We start from the raw sequence: 17,455 nt of genomic DNA, 5'->3' as shown, positions 1-17,455 counted from the left end.
TGGCCCCTCTCTGGAGCTGGTGGACACAGAGGCCTCAGCGCATGCGGGCGGCCACCCTTCCTGGCCCCTCTCTGGAGCTGGTGGACACAGAGGCCTCAGCGCATGCGGGCGGCCACCCTTCCTGGCCTCTCTCTGGCCCTCCCGCCTGTCCTGCGGCACAGCCATCAGCTCTGTGCAGGAGGCTGAGCGCAGGGTCCCCAGCGCCCTCTGAGGTCCTTCTCACTGACTGTGTGTCCTAAGCACTGAACCAGGTCCCTTTGACACCCCTGCCCCAGCTGCCCCTCCTGGCCCGCCTTCACTGGTGTCCCCTCCTGCTCTGGGTTTCTGACACCAACCCGCTTGTTCGGGGCAGAATTGTGACCCCAAATTCAAATCTTGCAGCCCTGACCCCCAGACCTCAAGCGTCACTGCTTCTGGAGGTGGCGTCTCTGAAGAGGTGATGAGGGTGAACTGGGGTCCCAGGGCGGGCCCTCGTCCAGTCTGACTGGAGACCCTCTAAGAGGAGGTGAGGACAGAGACAGGCACAGACGGGTGCCCCCGTGAGGACACGGCATCTGCACCCCATGGAGACAGGCCTCAGCAGGAGCCGGCCCTGTGCTCCTGGGTCTCGGGTCCCAGGCTCCAGGGTGTGAGCGGCGACGCCTGTGGTCCAAGCCCCCCGCGATGTTTGTTGTAGCCTCCTGTGCTGACCACCCGACACGGGGCACTTGTCTGTGGCTCCCCGGGCTTCAGGCTGGCCTCTGGGATGGCTTCAGTGGAGCCCTAGGGGTGGGCAGCAGGTGAGGGTCAGGCATCCACGGATCAGGTAGGGATGGGACCAGGGACCCTAAGTGCAGGTGGGGGGGGGGCAGGAAGCCCAGGGGCCAGTGGGGGTGGGGCAGCCAGGCTGTGGACTCCTCAAAGGGAGAAGTTGTGTCAACATACAGAGACTGGCCAGTGAGCTAGGTGAAGTAAAGATGCTTTATTGTCATTAAAGAGATAAAGAGACAGCAAAGAGAATGATCAGGCCCCCACATTATACAAAAGAAGCTTCCCAAGCTCCAAGACTGTGGTCCTTCCTTCCAGTCCTAGGGGCAGCGCCTCCCATCCAGAGATGCCCATGCACATTTTTGCAACGACAGGAGAGTCTGTACCGGGAGGCGAGGCGGGGCCCCGGCGCCGGGGCTGGGCCTCTGTGGGTCTCTGGTCTCGCCTCTCACCCCTGCCCTTGGTGCAGGCCGAGCTCCTGCAGGACATGTCAGGCTGTTGGCCACCGGATGGACTGGCTGCCCTGACGTCCTGTATTCTGGGAGCCTCTCCAGCTCTGTCCACTGGGAACCGGTCAGCAGGCCCCTCTCCAGGCAGTCCTTCTGGCTGGATGTCACCCCTTCCCCCACCAGGGCTCCTGCAGCAGCCGTGGGCCCAGGCCCTGCTCACAGCAGCGTCCTCGGTGGAGTCGACCTGAGTAACCGCTAGTGGTCCTCCCATGAGCTTCCCTGCTGGGAGGCTGGGCCCCTGCAGGACAGCTGTTCCCAAGGATCTGACACAGGGGCCTCCCCCAGGGACCTGTGATCTGAATCAGGCCTGGACAAGATGCGGGTGCCCTGTGCAGACAGCCCTGGACCCAGCCTCCTACTCCTCCAGGCAGAACTGAACTCTGACCTGTGTGTTCCTGGTCGGGGACTTGCAGCCCATTGGTGTCTTACAGGCTTCCCAGAGGCCCTCAGCGTCCATCAGCTCAGTGGGGTCACCACCTGTTTTCCACTCGGGTCTTGGGGGGTGGGGCAGGTTGCCATGGCCACAAGGTCAGAGTGCAGATGTGGGTGAGTCTGGGTGAGAGGTTAGAGGTTGGCTAGGTCAGAGCGCGAAGGAGCAGGCCTGGCACAGGCTGAGCAGCACAAGATGATGGACGTGGTCCAGTTGGGTCTGGGGTGACCCTGGACTCCACCCACAGGAGCTCTAGGCGCCCTGCCCGATCATGTTTCTGTAGTCGGGGACGATCGTCCTCTTCAGCTCCACTGCCGAGGAGAAGATCCATTTCACCTGTGGGGGGGACAGGGTGAGCAGAGACTGGACCCCACGTGGGCCTCCCCTAGGGGTGTGAGTGGAGAGTGAGTGGACAGTGAGGGGCAGTGAAGGACACTGAGGGACTCTGCAGGGTTCCTGGGGACAGAGGGGGCCTGAGGGCCCAGCAGGGTGGCCTCCCACCTTGAAGAGGGTCACAGTGGCGCTGTAGCAGACGCTGAGCAGGAAGAGTGTGATGAAGATGGAGATAGTCATCCAGAGCCCGTCCAGCTCCCCATCCAGGTCGTCCACACAGATCTCCTCCTCCAGCAGCAGGTCTGCACAGGGAGGGGTGGTCAGTGCTGTGTCTGCCCACGGGGGGCTGGGCAGGGTCATCGTGGTGGGGCAGGGCTCCCTCTGGGTGGGGGGAAGGCGGCGTGATCTCCCCATGGGCCAGGCAGGGGTCACCTGAGGTCAGTCTCTGGGGCCCAGCCCCAGCCCCAAGCCCTCCAGCCCTGGCCGCTCTCTGGGCCTTGCCTGTGGGGTCCTGCTCCCATCCTGAGCTGTGCCCTGAGCTGGGGCCCTGGCCCTACCTCCCCGCAGGACAGAGGCTCAGTTCCTGGCCTCCTATGCCCTGGGGCCAGGCCTGGAGCTGGGAGGGTCATCAGAGCACACATTCCTGGGCCCTGCCCCCGGGGAGGGAGGGCAGACAGCACCGGGCTGTGTCCCTGTACCCGAGGGGTGAGGGTGCCAGGACGAGGGGCTGAGGGGGGATCTCAGCCTGCTAGGGAGGGGCGTGGGTGCCCCAGGGGAGGCAAAGAATGGATGTCTGACCTGGTCAGTGTGGTCAGTGTGGGAAAGGGCCGCTGAGCAGCCCACGGGCGCTGGAGGGTAGGGACCAGCTGGTATCCACAGGGAGGGCTCACGAGACCCAGCTCTGTGTCTGGGCCCTTGGGGTCACCCCATGGGTCCCTGAGTGCAAGACCTGAGTGTGTGCAAGCATGTGAGTGTGTGACAGGGGTGAAGTGTGCTCATGTGCGGGTGGACACCTGAGTGCGTGTGGAGGAGGCTGGGTGTGGGCTGTCTCATGTGCGTGAGGGGCTGGGGCTTGTTGTCTGTGGCTGTGGGCTCAGTGTCTGCAGGGAGCAGCTAGGTCCCTGCCCTGGACATTCAGGGATCCCGGCTTGAGCCCCTTTCAGGCACAGGGACGACCTCCCCATGGGCGCACAGGCCTGGCCCTGGGCAGGGAGAGCCGGGCAGAGCCTCCTGGCCGAGGGAGGGTGAGGCCTGACCTTGGGAGCCTGAAGGTGAAGCAGGGCCACCCCCCGGCCACGCCTGGCTCCAGGCAGGCCCAGAGTGGACACATGGACTCTGGACACCCAGGGACAGGGGCCTGGGGACAAGGACGTGGCCCTGCCCCACAGCGTGGGCTGGAGCAGAGGCGGGAAGCATTGGGCCTCAAACCCTGAGGGTCTCGGGGGCTTCCCCCGTTCCTGTCCAGAGTCCGGCCCAGCAGGTGGTGGCTGGAGGGGACCGTGAGGTGCGTCTCTGGCCAAGACCCTCCGTGGCCTCGGGCAGTGCCCAGGTGGCCTGCTGGACCCACTCACTGTGTGTCTGGCCTGGAGCGGGGTCAGCTCCCCCACAGACGCTGAACAAAGTGGCCCAGAGTCGGCTCAGCCCACTCCCTGCAGGCCTGGCGGTCACCAGGGCTCTGCCTCGGAAAGAACCAGCACAGCATTGCAGGGTCCCAGGGCGGCCTGGGTGCTTTATTCATGGCGGCCCAGGAGGAATGCACACAGGGAGGGGCTAGGGCGTCCTGGCTGGACCTGGAGCCCGGGGTTGGGGGGGAGGGGTGGGTGGATGAGGGAACGTTCACTAGATCAGCGGCGTGAGGCTCATTTACCCGGAGACCTCGAGATGGGCTTCTCTTTGTAGTGATTCCGTAAAGCTTCATGCATCACTGCACACGTGTAGTGGTCTCCTTCCTGCCAGCTGCTCCTGTTCACCCTGAGCCTGCTGTACAGGAAGTAGGACCCGTCAGCGTCCAGCTGGGGTGGGGTCGTGTGGTACTTGTCCTCTGACTCAGGCTGCCCATTTCTCTGCCACTCCACGTCTACCTCTTCTGGGTAGAAGCCGGTGATTAGGCAGGTGAGGCTGAGCGTGCTTTTGCTGAGCTCTTCCCGGGGTGGGGCCAGGACATACACCTGTGGCTCCCGGGCCTGCCCTGTGGGGACAGGCAAGCCTGTTAGCACAGTGGTCACTCTGATTGGCCCACGGGACCCTCCCAGTCCCGTCCACCTGGCCTACCTTTGGTCCTGGAGATGGTCCTCACGATGGGGGCCGGGAGGCCTTTGTTGTTGACCTTGCACTTGAACTCCTTTTCCCGCAGCCAGTCCTGGTGCTGGATGGGCAGGGCGCTGACCACGCGGTAGGTGCTGTTGAACTGCTCCTCTCTTGGCTTCATCCTGGCTGTGTGCACCTCCACGTCATCCACGAACCAGGAGAACTGCACTTCGGGGTCATCCTGGCCCACGTCCACCACCACACACGTGACCTCGGGCGTTCCAGAGATTGTGAGGGTGTCCTTGGGTTTCGGTGGGAAGATGAAGACAGACAGTCCTCCCAGAGGTTCTGTGGTTGGTGAGAGAGCACGGTGGGGGTTCTGCACTTGGGAAACCTCCTTTGGGCCTGCATTCTCCACCCGGCTGCCCCTGAGTTTTGTCCACCACTGTCGGACAGAGGATGAAGCCAGCTGACTTACCTGGGCATTTGGGACACTGGCAGGGTGTCTTTTCATCTCTGGGCTCTGCAGAGAGAGCAGACTGGGGGTTACCAGGGACAGGAAGCCGTGGGCTGGGCTTAGGGCAGGGACAGGTTTTGGTAGTCCGAGCCGAGGGCCCGCCTCTGTGGGGCCAGGGGCCGAGGCGTCATCCACCCTGCAGCAGCCAGGATGTCGTGGAAACTCCAAACCACCCCTCCCCAAGCCTGTGAGACCTTCAGGAGAGAGAGACAGACAGGGCCTCCCCTGACACGCTGGGCCTGGTTCACAGCAGCCCTGGGCTAAGGCCCCTGCAGGCAGGAGTGTGGGGTTCACATACCCTGGGTTGGGGGTTTTACAGGATGGATAGGTGTCTCTGGTGTCTTCGGGACCGGATGCCTTGCAGTGACAGCCGTGTCCACCTTGGTGCTGCTGGCCGGGTGGGCTACGTTGCAGGTGAAGGTCTGGGTTCCTGCAGTGCTGGTGGGCATGGTCACCATGCTGCTGAGAGAGTAGAGCCCGGAGGACTGCCGGACGGCCGGGAAGGTGTGCACGCCGTTCTTCAGGGCACCCGAGTTCCAGGTCACGGTCACCGGCTCGGGCATGTAGCTGGAGACCAGGCAGCCCAGGGTCACGGTGGAGCTGGACGTGTCCCCGCAGCTGGATGCCAGAGGGTAGACTTTCGGGGCTGTGGTGGAGGCTGTGAGAGAGGAGGCTGGGTGAATGCAGGGTCCAGCAGGCCCTCAGGTGCCCAGGCCTGGGGCACCTCTGAGCCCAGCCACCACCTGCTTCCAGGGTCTGATGACTGGCCGGCATGGTGGCCACCCGGCTCTCTGTGCTGCAGCTGGGTTGTCTGGACACAGCTTGGGTCGGTGAGTGTGGCCTCCTGGATCAGAGCCCAGGGCCCCTTCCCTCCTGTGGGCGCCTGGCCCTTCCTGTGGCCCCTGTTCCCTCAGCCTGGAGGAGCCTGTCCCCCTCACCCTGCTCTGCCCCCGGCCCCCGTCCGGCGTGGCCTCAGCCCTGCAGGCCTGTGACTTCCGGGCCAGCTCTGCTCACAGGCGCTCTGGGCTCACATCCCCGCCCTGATCCTGGACCCTGTCCCTGAGGTCTCCTTCTTGATTTTCCCCTCCCAACCCTGGTCCAACCAGGCTCCCAAAGGTGTGTCTCTGGCCCCGTCCTTCACCCTGTTCCCCTGACTGGCCCTCGGCCCCAGCTCCATGCTCCTGGCCGCCCGGCTCCTCCTCACCAGACCCTCCAGGCCCTGACCTTCCTGGGCGCACCCCGTGCTCAGCACCGTGGGGGCCTTGCTTGGGCCCTGTCTGCACCTCCAGCACCGGGCGGCTCCACGGGCCGCAGCCCGTCTAACCGGGCTTTCCCTAGACCCTGGTCAGCTCCGTGGGCCTGCAGCCTCATCTGAGACCTCGAGGAAGAGCCTGGTCAGCTCCCCAGGCCCCTGCCCATCTGAGACCTCGAGGAACAGCCTCATGTACTCCCAGCCTTGTCCTCTGTCTTGGTAGCCGCCCCTTGCCTTGGCTGACCCCATCCATCCTGAGTCCCCAGAGATGGCTGCAACACGATGGGAACCCTGGGCCTATGAATGGAGGCCATCTGCTCTCATCGGGAAGCCCTCCCACTTCAGGCCAGAGCATCCTTCATTTTCCTCTGCACTTGGCCTTGCTGTCCCTGACCCTCCACCAAAAGGGCGCCCTTTAGCTCAGACCCTCTGCCTCCGACCTCAGCACTAGCTGGCCAGCTGCTCGTTCCCAGAGCCCGGTTCACCTGAGCAATCTCCACCTTCTCCCCTGAGACACCCCAGAGAGTCCCCTGCCCTCCCTGCAGCCTTCAGCCCTAGAAGCTCTACCTGCTCCCTGAGCGCCGGGTGTCCCCCTGCCCTCCCAGCCCTGGCTCACCCTCATAACCTGTACCTGCTTCCCCAAAGCTCTGGGGTTTCCCCTTGTCCTTTCAGCCCCCTGCTCACCCTCAGAAGCTCTACCTGCTCCCCTAAAGCTCTTGAGGTACCCCCTGCCCTCCCAGCCTCCGGCTCACACTCATAACCTGTAACTGCTCTCCCAAACACCAGGGGCACACCAAGTCCTCCAAAGCCTGCTCACCCATAAGCTGTACCTGCTCCCCCAACTCACCAGGGCTCTCCCTGTCCTCCCAGCCCCTGCTCACCCTGACAAGCTGTACCTGCTCCCCCAAACACCAGGGACTCCCCCGTCCTCTCAGCCCATTGATTACCCTCACAAGCCATTCCTGCTGCCCCCAAACTCTGGGTTGCCCTGTGCCCTCTCAGCTGCTGCCCACCATCAGGTAGGTAGCAGATAGGAAGCTCTACCTGCTCCCATAAAGCTCTTGAGGTAACCTCTGCCCTCCCAGCCCGGGCTCACCCCCAAAAGTTGTACCTGCTCCCCCAAACACCAGGGCTCCCCCTGCCCTCCCAGCCTCTGCACACCCTTACAAGCTGTACCTGCTCCCCCAAACACCAGGGCTCCCCCTGTCCTCCCAGCCCTGCTCACCCCCAAAAGTTGTACCTGCTCCCCCAAACACCAGGGCTCCCCCTGCCCTCCCAGCTTCTGCTCACCCTCACAAGCTGTACCTGTTTCCCCAAAGCACCAGGGGCTCCCCTTGCCCTCCCAGCCCCTGCTCACCCTCACAAGCTGTACCTGCTCCCCCAAAGCACCAGGGATGCCCCCTGTCCTCCCAGCCCCTGCTCATCCCCCAAAGCTGTACTTGCTCCCCCAAACACCAGGGGCTCCCTGCCCTCCTAATCCCTGCTCACCCACAAGCTGTGCCTGCTCCCCCAGATCTCTAGGGGCCCCCCTGCCCTCCCAGCCCTGCTCACCATCACAGGCTGTACCTGTTCCCCCAAAGCACCAGGGGCACCATTGTTCCTCCCAGCCCCTTGCTCACCCTCTCAATCTGTACCTGCTCCCCCAAAGCACCAGGGGATCCCACTGTCCTCCCAGCCCCTGGTCACCCTCACAGGCTGTACACGCTCCCCCAAAGCACCAGGAGCACACCCTTACTCTCAGCCCACTGCTCACCCTCATAACCTGTACCTGTTCCCCCAAAGCACTGGGGGCTCCCCCTGCCCTCCCAGCCCCTGCTCACCCTCACAGCCACTCCTGCTGCCCCAAAACTCTGGGTTGCCACCTGTCCTCTCAGCTGCTGCCCACCATCAGAAGCTCTACCTGCTCCCATAAAGCTCTTGAGGTAACCCCTGCCCTCCCAGCCCTGGCTCACCCTCATAACTGTACCTGCTCCCCCAAAGCACCAGGGGACCCCTGTCCTCCCAGCCCCTGCTCACCCTCATAATCTGTACCTGCTTCCCCAAAGCCCCAGGGGATCCCACTGTCCTCCTAGCCCCTGCTCAACCTCACAAGCTGTACCTGCTCGCCCAAAGCACCAGGGGATCCCACTGTCTTCCCAGCCCTTGCTCACCCTCACAGGCTGTACACGCTCCCCCAAAGCACCAGGCACACCCTCTTATCTCAGCCCCCTGCTCACCCTCATAACCTGTACCTGCTCCCCAAAGCACCAGGGGCTCCACCTGTCCTCCCAGCCCCTGCTCACCCTCATAGACTGTACCTGCTCCCCCAAAGCACCAGGGGCCCTCCTTGCCCTCCCAGCTCCCTGCTCACCTACAAAAGCTCTACCTGCTCCCCCAAACACCAGGGACACCCCCTGTCCTCCCAGCCTGTGCTCACCCTCATAACCTGTACCTGCTCCCCCAAACACCGGGGGCCCTCCTGTCCTCCCAGCCCCTGTTCACCCTCACAGGCTGTACCTGCTCCCCAAAGCACCAGGACACCCCCTGCCCTCCTAACCCCCTGCTCACCCTCATAACCTGTACCTGCTCCCCCAAAGCACCAGGGGCTCCCCCTGTCCTCCCAGCCCCTGCTCACCCTCACAAGCTGTACCTGCTCCCCCAAAGCACCAGGGACTCCCCCTGTCCTCCCAGCCCCTGCTCACCCCCAAAAGCTGTACCTGATCCCCCAAACACCAGGGACACCCCCTGTCCTCCCAGCCCATGCTCACCCTCATAACCTGTACCTGCTCCCCCAAACACCAGGGCCCCCCCTGTCCTCCCAGCCCCTGCTCACCCTCACAAGCTGTACCTGCTGCCCCAAAGCACCAGGGACTCCTCCTGTCCTCCCAGCCCCTGCTCACCCCCAAAAGCTGTACCTGCTCCCCCAAACACCAGGGGCTCCCTGCCCTCCTAACCCCTGCTCACCCACAAGCTGTGCCTGCTCCCCCAGATCTCTAGGGGCCCCCCTGCCCTCCCAGCCCCTGCTCACCTGCAGCCTCACTGCCCCCTGTCCCTGGGCTGCCCCCTCAGCCTCTCCTGCCCCTCTGGCCCCTCCGGGAGCCCTCAGCCCCGCCCAGCTCCACTCCTCACTCCTTTATTTCCCGGGTTCAGCTCTGGTCCCTGGACATGCCAGGTGCCCACACGGCCTCCGGGCAACCCCCCTGGAGGAGCTCTGTCCACCCAGGCCCCTCCTGGCGGAGGTCCTGCCTTTGCTCTCTGCTCTTCTCTATGCCTCCACCCACATCCTCCTCTGGCCCCTTGCTGCCTCCAGTTTTTGGGTCACCTGCGTCTCTCCAGCTCCCGCTGCTGGTCCTCAGGCCCTGGGCTCTGGTCAGTCCCCTGCGTTCTGGGGAGCTGCGGGCTCAGCCCTGTGCTGCCCGCTGTGGACACGGAGCCTGGCCGGCCCTGCAGCCCTGCCCCTCGGCTCTGCCTCTGCACTCGGCTGCAACCCAGTCGGGACCCACAGTCCTGCACGTGGCCCTGCCCGGGACCCACGCCGGCTCCAGCGGCCTGTCCAGGGGTCGTCACTGCCCTGGGGTCCTCTCCCTTCCCTGCTCCTCACATCAGACCCTCCTTCTGTCCTGGCTGGTCCTCATGCCTGCCCAGCCCCGGCCTCCAGAGTCCCTGGTCACGGGCCGCCCTCCCCTCCCGTCCACAGCCTGTCCTGCTCCTCCTCGGCAGCCCCCGAGCTCCCCAGGCAGCAGGTTCCGTCCCTGCGCTCGTCTGGTACCGTGACCGGGCACAGCTTCCTCCCCTGGCCTGCTCGGCTGCTCCTGCCCCTCCGGGGGTCCCGAGGCCGGTCTCCCTCCAGGGCTCTCATTCCTATCCCTGTGTGCTCATCCTCGGGGTCCCCACTCACCCATGGTGGGGGCCGTGGAGGGGGCTCCCCTGCAGCCTGGGGCTCCAGGCCCCTTCCCTGCTCTGGCCCCAGACACATGTGGCTCCTGGGGTCTGTGTGCTGTCTGCAGCCCTGCTCCCTAGCACTTGTGACTTGGCCCCCAGAGGTGTGAACTCCCTTCCCCCAGTCCTGCAAACTTGCAAAGTGGATTGAAACCTGGTGGCACAACTTGCTTCCTGAAGTTCCCTTTTCTTCTGGGTGTTTTCTGCCTCAGAGGGCCTGGGGGAGTCCAGATGCAGCTGAGGTGCTTGGTGTGGGTATCTGTGTGGAGGTGGGTGAGAGAGGCCCCGGGACCCAGGGGAGTGGTGGGCACCCCAGCGTCACAGGCCTTCACCGTCCGCAGGCATCACGCCTGTTGCTGCGCTGCAGCCCGGGGTCTGGGCCCCGCACCTGAACCCTCTGGGCCTCCCAGCCCTCTGGGTTCCTGGGTTGCCCTGGACAGTGTGGCTGTGCCGTCTGATGGCTTCAGTGTTAGGCCTGGGGTCTTCAATTTCAGAGCCCCCATAGCCCCCACCCCAGATGCGCTGTGTGCGGGGGGCAGGGTGCCCCTCCTCCATGCTTGGTGGGCAGCGTGCCTGCTGTGCTGCTTCGGGCCTGCCCCCCAACCTGGCCAGCACCGTGGGGAGGGGCCGTGGAACGCGGGTCTGGATCTGTGTCAGCGTCCTGGCCTCTGGTCACTGGCCCTGCAAGCTGTACTCACAGGCACCTGCATTGCTCACAAACCACATAAATTGCAACCTGCTCAGCTCACCACAAGTGATGAGTCTGGAAAAAGGCCTGACAATGTCTGGGCTTAGAGGGTCAGGCCTGTGGGGTCCACCCACCTGTCGCCCAGGTTTCTGGGGAGACAGACTGCCACGTGGTCCAGGGCACTGAGGCTGCTGCTTTCCTCCTCCCGGTCCCCTGCTGCTGTGCATTTGGTGAGGAGGGTCTGTCCCTCTTGGGAATCCCTGCAGGACATTTCTGTCTCCAAGCAGCTGGGGCAAGCTGCTGTGGCTGGTGACGGGTGACAGTGGGATGTGGGTGCTCAAGGCCTGGGCTTTATCAAATCCACACAGTGTGCACAGCCCGGTTCTCGAGGTCCCATTCTTTCTAGACAAACCCTTTTACTGGAGGGAGCTGGTGAGGCTGGCCATTTACTTAGTGTTGCAACATTGTGAACCTGCAAGGTGAAGTCTGGGTCTGCTTTGAGAAAAAGCCACCTTGCGGTTCTGAGAGCAGAGAGAGGCTTTGAGGCATTCCTGGCGGCCGGGTCCCAACCGGGATGTCACAGCAGAGGAGTCAGCCTTTCAGGTGTCCCTCAGCCCAGTGGTGAGTCCCCACCGTGTGTGGGACCTGGCTCATTCTTGACTCAACCTGCTGTAAAGGCACCTGCGTGACCCCACCCCTGTGAACCCTCTTTTCTGCACCTCCTTCCTGGCTGCCCCATGACTGCTGGGTACCGGGCCTCACACCTGCCATCCCAGATCCCGATGGCTGCCGCTCCCAGGACAGAGCACGGTGCTTGTCCCGCCCTCAGGTTCTGTTTCTGGAAGGACTTTTCGTTCTTGTGCACATCCAGGTTTAACCCAGGAAACAGAAGCCCCTCGAGGCCCTTCAGCGGGGACTGATGCCTCTCAGGAAGTCAAAAGCTGATGGAATAAGAGGGGGTGGGGTGCAGGCAGGTGAGCTGGCCCTGGGGAGGCTGTGGATCATCTGTCTGGAGGCTGCTCAGCCCTGGGGGTGGGAGCACCCCCTCAGAGTCTCCGAGGGAGCCTGGCTTTCTTCGTGTGTGGTGTGAATGCCCTCCAGGGCTGCCTGCATCCTTGGCTGTGTGAGCAATCATGCGAGGTCCTCCTCGAGCTTCCGGGCTGCAGTCAAGCAGGACCCTGCCTGCCCATGAGGCTGCTCGGCGGCTGCCCCCTCACCCCATCTCCCTTCATGTCTGCTGGTCTGCCGGCAACTCCCTCCCCTGCCCAGGCTGCTCCGCCAGCTTCATCTCTGTCCCTGTTTGCATCAGGTCTCAGGATACGCTGGGGCTGTTTGTCACTGTGACCCTGAGCTGCTGTGATGAGATCTGTGTCTCCTGAAGCACTGGGTATGTTTTAAGGGGAAAAGCAGAGGCTGCTTCTTCCGAGCCGCTGCAGCCAGGGCTTGGGTTGCGTGGGAGTGGCTGCTCAGTGGCTTCCCTTTGTGTGCTTGCACGACTTGTTAACTGTGTGCAAGCAGCATTATGTGTGTGTGAGGACCTGTAGCATCCTTAGTACACAGTGTGCACGTTAGCAGGTTGGGGCTTCTCAGGTGGCACTAGAGGTAAACAACCTGCCTGCCAGTGCGGGAGACATAAGAGACACAGGCTCGATGCTGGGTCAGGAAGATCCCCTGGAGGAGGGCACGGCAACCCACTCCAGTATTCTTGCCTGGAGAATCCCACGGACAGATGAAACTGGAGGGCTACAGTCCATAGTGTTGCAAAGAGTTTGACACAACTGAAGTGTTTTAGCATGCAATCATGTATGTTAGCAGTTAAAATATTTTCTGTGTGTGGAAAGCTTCTCTATAGGAAAAAGAGGCCCTCAGGGGTCCTGATGGGGGATTCAGGGCTGGGGAAGCTGGACAGCTGACAAGATATGGACCCCAGTGTGAAGGTTGGGCCACATCCTGTCCAGCTTTCTCTGCTTGGTCCTCAGTGGGAAGCAAGGACAAAGCCCAGGAAGCCATGGGGTGTTGCTGAAGCCTGGGCCATGGGGGGACGTCACTGTGGGGCAGGGCTTCCGGGGCTGTCGCTAGAGATAGAGGTCTGAGTCCTGCAGGTTTGGCCCACAGGGAGGGGGCTGCATCCTGGGCTGCTTCCTGTGGGGGGTGATGGGTGTCCCCGGCTGGTGGTTGCATCCCTGGACAGAGTGCATGCTTATGTCAGGAAGGAATTCTGGTCAGTTCATGTCTCAGCACATCCTGGTCCAGAGTGTAGTGAGTGAGAATGTTCGTGAGGCCCCTGTGGAAGGCCTCCAGTGGTTCCTCCAGCCGCACTCCCCGCCCCTCGAGCACAGATTCTCCCGTGCATCCGGCCCTCCGCCTCTGGGAGTGACCCCTGTCGACCACTGTATGACTTGTTGGAGTCCGGGGTGCTCAGCGGCATCCATACATGAAAAGTGACTGCCGGGCGACCTGTCCATCTGTGGCCCCCATGGTACCCCGGCCGGGCCTGGGTCCTCACACAGAAGCTGAGACCCTGCCCTGCAGCTGGTGGGGGTGGGGACCGCTCGATGAAGAGTGGAGACCCATCGAAAGGCTGTCTGCTGATCAAGCCAGTACAGCAGGCCCTCTGCATTCTCTCGTACAACCAACTGTGGATTAAAAACATATTCAAAAAGGGAATCCAGAAAGTTCCGAAAAGGAGGTCCGGACTGGCTGCACGCTGGCACCCTACCAGCTGTGAGACTGCACTGGGTGTCACAAGTAACCTGGAGGTGACTCGCAGGGTCACGCGAGGGAGGGCGTGCACAAGGCAGACGCCGAGGTCACCCACTTCGTATGAGGGAATTGAGCGTCTGCGGATTTTGGTATGTGAGAGCAACCAGGAACCAAACTCCCGGGCACCCCATGAAGGCAGCCCTCCTCTTTAACTGAGATACTTATCTGAACCCCAGCAGCTGTCTGCTGTGACCCTGGTGTGACCCTGGACGTGCCCCCGCCCCCAGGTGTGACCTGCAGGTGTACAGAACATAGGTTTCCCTCTCTGAGTGACCCCTGTGTGACCCTGGACATGATCCCCCCAGGTGTGACCTCTAGGTGTACAGAGCATGTGTTTCCCTCTCTGAGTGACCCCTGCATGACCCTGGATGTGACACCCCCCCCCAGGTGTGGCCTCCAGGTGTATATGAACATGTGTTTCCCTCTCTGAGTGACCCTGTGTGACCCTGGATGTGACCTCCCCTAGGTGTGACCTCCAGGTGTACAGAACATGTATTTTCCCTTCTGAACCCACATCTCCCTGGCAACTATACCAGTGATGTGGTGCCTCTTGACTCAATTTCCAGGCTGTCCTCACCACCCTTAGACCCCAGAGCAGCCTCGGCCTGTCCTGGCCTTATGGACGGCCTGCAGGTCCCCTCACATGTCACCCCCAGGGTCACCTGGAAGCAACATGTGGAATCATGTCCATCTGACTCCACAAAACAGAAGGTTCTGAAAGCCCTGAAGGGACTCAGGGAGGGGTGGCCGCCCCCTTCAGCGTCGGCCCCTGAGGCCGGAGTGGGCCATCTTCCTGAGCTAATGCCTGTGTGGTCTGCTCAGGACATCCCACCAGGCCGCCCATGGTTCCCTCTGGGATCAGCTCCTGGCCAGACCCCAGCATCTCCTCGGGGTGGGGGGAAGCGGGTTCTGGACTCCTCCCTGCCTCTCCCACCTGCCCGCTGCCATCCTCAGGCAGTCTCTGACCCCCTCCTCCTGGGCTGTGGGTGGGTCAGCTTGTTGGAAGCACCAGCTGTAGGGAAATGCAGGGGAGGCTGAAGCTGACTCCCTCTCTTGGTTCAGGGCCCAGGGCTGCCTCCTTCCACAGACTGCTAGTGGCCTTCAGGTCTGGGGAGGGGCTTGCTCTTGTGGGGTGGGAAGAGCCCCACCTACATGGGGTTCCCTGGCTGGGCCCTGTGACTTGGTAGGACAGATTGACTGGGAGAGCAGCCAGAAGGTTAGGAACATACTTGCATGCACGCATGCACACACACAGGCACACACGCTTGCACAGACATGCACATGTGAGCACACACATGCAGACACGCACACACACGGCACTCTTGTTGAATACCACAGCATGATAGCACTGGACTTCCACAGACCTCGACAAAGGACCTGAGCTCTAGACAAGTGACAAGACAGAGGAAGGGGACTTTGATCTCCTGGAGCTGGGCACTCAGGAAGGCAGGTGGGGGACGGGGTGTGGGGGACACATGAGTCAGGCTTGCCCTGCACACCATCCAGTAGCCTCTGGTTGACAAAGCCCTGCTGTGCTCTGAGGAATCACCCTGCCCTTCCTGGTAGAAGATGGGCAGTGGAGAGTTTTCTTATGTTTGCTTTTTTAATTGCTTGCAGCTCAAAAATAATTTTTACCTCAAAGTGGCATGAGCACGAGCGCCAAGCAAACCTGATGATCATGAAAATCATGAGCAGAGTTGCAGCCTCCTGGAGTCCAGGGCCTACCTGATGCTCATGATCATGAGCAGAGTCACAGCCTCCTGGAGCCCAGGGCCGACCTGATGCTCATGATGATCATGAGCGGAGTCACAGCCTCCTGGAGCCCAGGGCCGATGGTGTCCACCCCGTGACACCCCCACACTGCTGCTCACCCATGCATCAGAGGACTGTGCACAACTGATCAGTCCCCAGCAATGCCTCCCCTCTGCTGCCAAAATGGGGAGCTCAGGGCTTCTTGGGACATGAGCCACCTCTTCCACCCACATGGCCCTGCAATAAACCTCTCTCTGCTCCAAATCCGACGTTTTAGTTTGGTTGGCCTCTCGGTGCATCGGGCACTGTGTGTGAACGCTTGGACTGCAGACCCCGGGGAGCCTGTGAGGAGGGTTCTGCTCTGAGGGCTGTCTGCTTTAGCTTCCTGAGAGAGGGTGTCTGGGGTGAAATTTTTGAAGATCTTGCATGTCCCAGAGTGACTTAATTCCACCCTTACATCTTCTTATCAGTTTGTGTGCAGAATTCTCTCAGAAATAATATTTCTTTGGATGATTCAGGCCATCTGATTGCACAGCCCCTTCAGCGGCAGGACATTATATAATCAGCTAAGGAACCCGGGTGAGGGGTGACCTCTCCCCACCCAGGTCTACCTCCAAGCGCTGGACCGGAGCTAAGGTCATTTAATGGGGCTGCACACTATGCTGAGTCCCTTCAGTCGTGTCCAGCTCTTTGCAATCCTACAGACTGTGGCCTGCCAGGCTCCTCTGTCTATGGGATTCTCCAGACAAGAATACAGGGGCAGGTTGCCATGCCCTCCTCCAGGGGATTTTCCTGACCCAGGGATCAAACCTGCATCTTCTGCGTTTACTGCATCGTAGGCACATTCTTCGCTGCTGAGCCACTGGGGAAGCCGAATGCTCAAGGGGTAGTCTTCTCAAACAAACAGTGCTGAAATAGTGCCATCCACCCGCACAAAATGTAAACCTAACACTGTCACAGAATTAACTCATTGACCTACATGCAAAAGACAAAGCTACATTTCATTTTATACACTAGAAATTTTATAGCAAATAGCAGAATACCTAGGTGACTGTGGTTTGGGCAGTGAGTTTTAGACCCAATACCAAATGCCCACTTAGTGAAAAACAAAAATTCATTAGTTGAACCTGATTGAATTGAAATGTGTCTGGGGAGAATGGCATTGAAACATGTATATTATCATATGTGAAATGAATCTCCAGTCCAGGTTTGATGCATGAGACAGGGTGCTCGGGGCTGGTGCACTGGGATGACCCAGAGGGATGGGATGGGGAGGGAGGTGGGAGGGGGTTCAAGATGGGGAACACATGTACACCCATGGCGGATCCATGTCCATGTGTGGCAAAACCAAAACAATATTGTAAAGTAATTAGCCTCCAATTAAAATAAATACATTTATATTAAAAAAAGAAACATGTCTGTCTGTGAAGACATGGTCAGGAGAATGAAAAGATGGGCCACAAAAGGGTAGAGACACGCAAAACTCATGGTTGATAAAGGGCTTAATTCCAAAATGGGCAGAGCATGGTTAAAACCCAACAACAGAGACATAAACACCCTGCCTTATAAATGAGCAGAAGATCTGTGCAGACCTCTCCCCAAAGAAGACTTATAGACACACCTAAGCGCGTGACAGGATGCTCCACCTCACCTGTCATCAGAGATGCAGGTTAAACCACAGTGACTGAATACATGACTAAACGCAATGGCTAGACGCAGATTAAGCCACCGCCGCGTAGCTTCAGAAAGGTGAGAGTCTGGGAACGAAGAACGAGAACCTGACATTTCCAAGTGCTGATGAGGGTGTAGAGCAATAGGAGCTCTCTTGGAGGGAATGCAAAGCAGTGCAGCCAGTTTGGAAGATAGTCTGGCAATTTCTTAACAATCTAAATGTGACCTCACCATACTACTCAGCAATTGCACTCCTAGATATTTATCCAAATGAGCTGAAACTCATGTCCTCCTTAGAGCCTGCACACAGATACTTAGAGGTGATAAATGTTTATGGATACTTTATTCATATTTGCCCAGACTTGGAAGGAACCAGGATATTCTTCAGTTCAGTTCAGTTTAGTTCAGTCACTCAGTCGTGTCTGACTCTTTGCGACCCCATGAATGGCAACCATACCCTTGACTAGACGGACCTTTGTTGGCAAAGTAACGTCTCTGCTTTTTAATATGCTGTCTAGGTTGGTCATAACTTTCCTTCCAAGGAGTAAGCGTCTTTTAATTTCATGGCTGCAGTCACCATCTGCAGTGATTTTGGAGCCCCCCAAAATAAAGTCTGACACTGTTTCTA

The 17,455-nt window shown here is 60.4% G+C and overlaps 1 gene segment (V, D, J or C); it reads right to left on the bottom strand.

Annotated features, from left to right (window-relative positions):
* Positions 1-946: 946 nt before the first annotated feature.
* Positions 947-9,931, bottom strand: LOC102409576. The segment is given in 7 exon segments: positions 947-2,022; positions 2,188-2,321; positions 3,887-4,207; positions 4,291-4,614; positions 4,745-4,789; positions 5,082-5,441; positions 9,913-9,931. Coding segments are annotated over 7 exon segments (1,272 nt in total).
* Positions 9,932-17,455: the final 7,524 nt, after the last annotated feature.

The sequence above is a fragment of the Bubalus bubalis genome, chromosome 20 (assembly GCF_019923935.1).
Source record: "Bubalus bubalis isolate 160015118507 breed Murrah chromosome 20, NDDB_SH_1, whole genome shotgun sequence".
NCBI lineage: Eukaryota > Metazoa > Chordata > Mammalia > Artiodactyla > Bovidae > Bubalus > Bubalus bubalis.
This window is presented reverse-complemented; position numbering and strand designations above follow the sequence as displayed.